The sequence below is a fragment of the Sinocyclocheilus anshuiensis genome, unplaced genomic scaffold, assembly GCF_001515605.1.
Source record: "Sinocyclocheilus anshuiensis isolate Anshui unplaced genomic scaffold, SAMN03320099.WGS_v1.1 scaffold1826, whole genome shotgun sequence".
NCBI lineage: Eukaryota > Metazoa > Chordata > Actinopteri > Cypriniformes > Cyprinidae > Sinocyclocheilus > Sinocyclocheilus anshuiensis.
Genome location: NW_015542582.1, coordinates 665632 through 666645, shown reverse-complemented (window position 1 = coordinate 666645; position 1014 = coordinate 665632). Strand labels below are relative to the sequence as shown.

Sequence of the window (1014 nt, the reverse complement as noted above, 5' to 3'; positions counted from 1 at the left end):
TAATAATATTATTATAAAATATTAATTAAAATAAAATTTCATTATGAACATTTTATTTGACATATTATTAATTTTTATTTATTTATTCATTTATTTTAAATAAAATAAAATAAAATAAAATAGAAAGTAACATTCAGATGCATTAAAGAAAGAATTTAGGGTTATAAATGTGAGAAAAAAATTCAAACGGTCCAAAAAAATAATCAAATGGCCCTAAAAATAAACTTTAAAATAGACAGACATTAAAATAAAACAGAATTTATTTGAGCAAAATATAACTTTTTTTTCATATTGAAATGCGACAAGACAGTTGTACCCATCCACTGATAACATTACTGACGTTCACACACTCACCCCAGCAGCAGCTCCGGGGATCGGTACCATCTAGTCGCCACATACTCAGTGTAGTTTGCATCGGTGCTTTCAGAGAGATCCCGCGCAAACCCTGCCAGAACAACAGACCTCACATTTACATCAGTGACTGATCAAGCATGTTAAAGAAACAACTGAGACATAAACAGATCTTATTGGTGATTTTTCTGTCTTTTGAGAGGATTTTAGGAGGACAGAAGATGTTTGATTGCATTTCACAATCAAAACAATGGCAGTGTTTCCAGCAGAATGGAGAACAGACAGACAGACCACCTGCTGTCACACACACACACACACACACACACACACACACACGAGTCTAATACAGGTCAGTATGAGAATTCGGATTCGCTCACACACAAAGTCCTGTGATGCGCATCGGACAATCCAGATAAAAGCCCAGTGATTGGTGCTTCACGGTCACATGACTACAGAAACTCACCGAAGTCGCACAGTTTGAGCATATCGTCGGAGCTGATGAGCAGATTCTCCGGCTTGATATCTAGAAAGCCAGAGAGACAGATCAATCCAGCATGCATGTGTAATATTTAATGCAGTTCAGAGGACAATGATTCATATTTAATAATATAATTAAAATAGATTTTATTAAAATAAAATAAATAATTATTTTTATATTTAAAT

At 33.8% G+C, this 1014-nt stretch overlaps 1 protein-coding gene across 5 annotated transcripts in view; it reads right to left on the bottom strand.

Moving 5' to 3' along the window:
* Positions 1-1014, bottom strand: part of LOC107694434 (cyclin-dependent kinase-like 5) — a 65351-nt gene that overhangs the window by 18613 nt on the left and 45724 nt on the right. For all 5 annotated transcript variants that reach the window (XR_001634871.1, XM_016494127.1, XM_016494125.1 and 2 more), the window contains exons 7-8: positions 815-874; positions 355-445 (exon numbers count right to left, since the gene is read on the bottom strand). Coding sequence is in view for 4 of the 5 variants with exons in the window: in XM_016494127.1 (XP_016349613.1) it covers positions 355-445; positions 815-874 (151 nt within the window). In the remaining variant the exon portion in view is untranslated. The remainder of the gene's footprint in view (positions 1-354; positions 446-814; positions 875-1014) is intronic.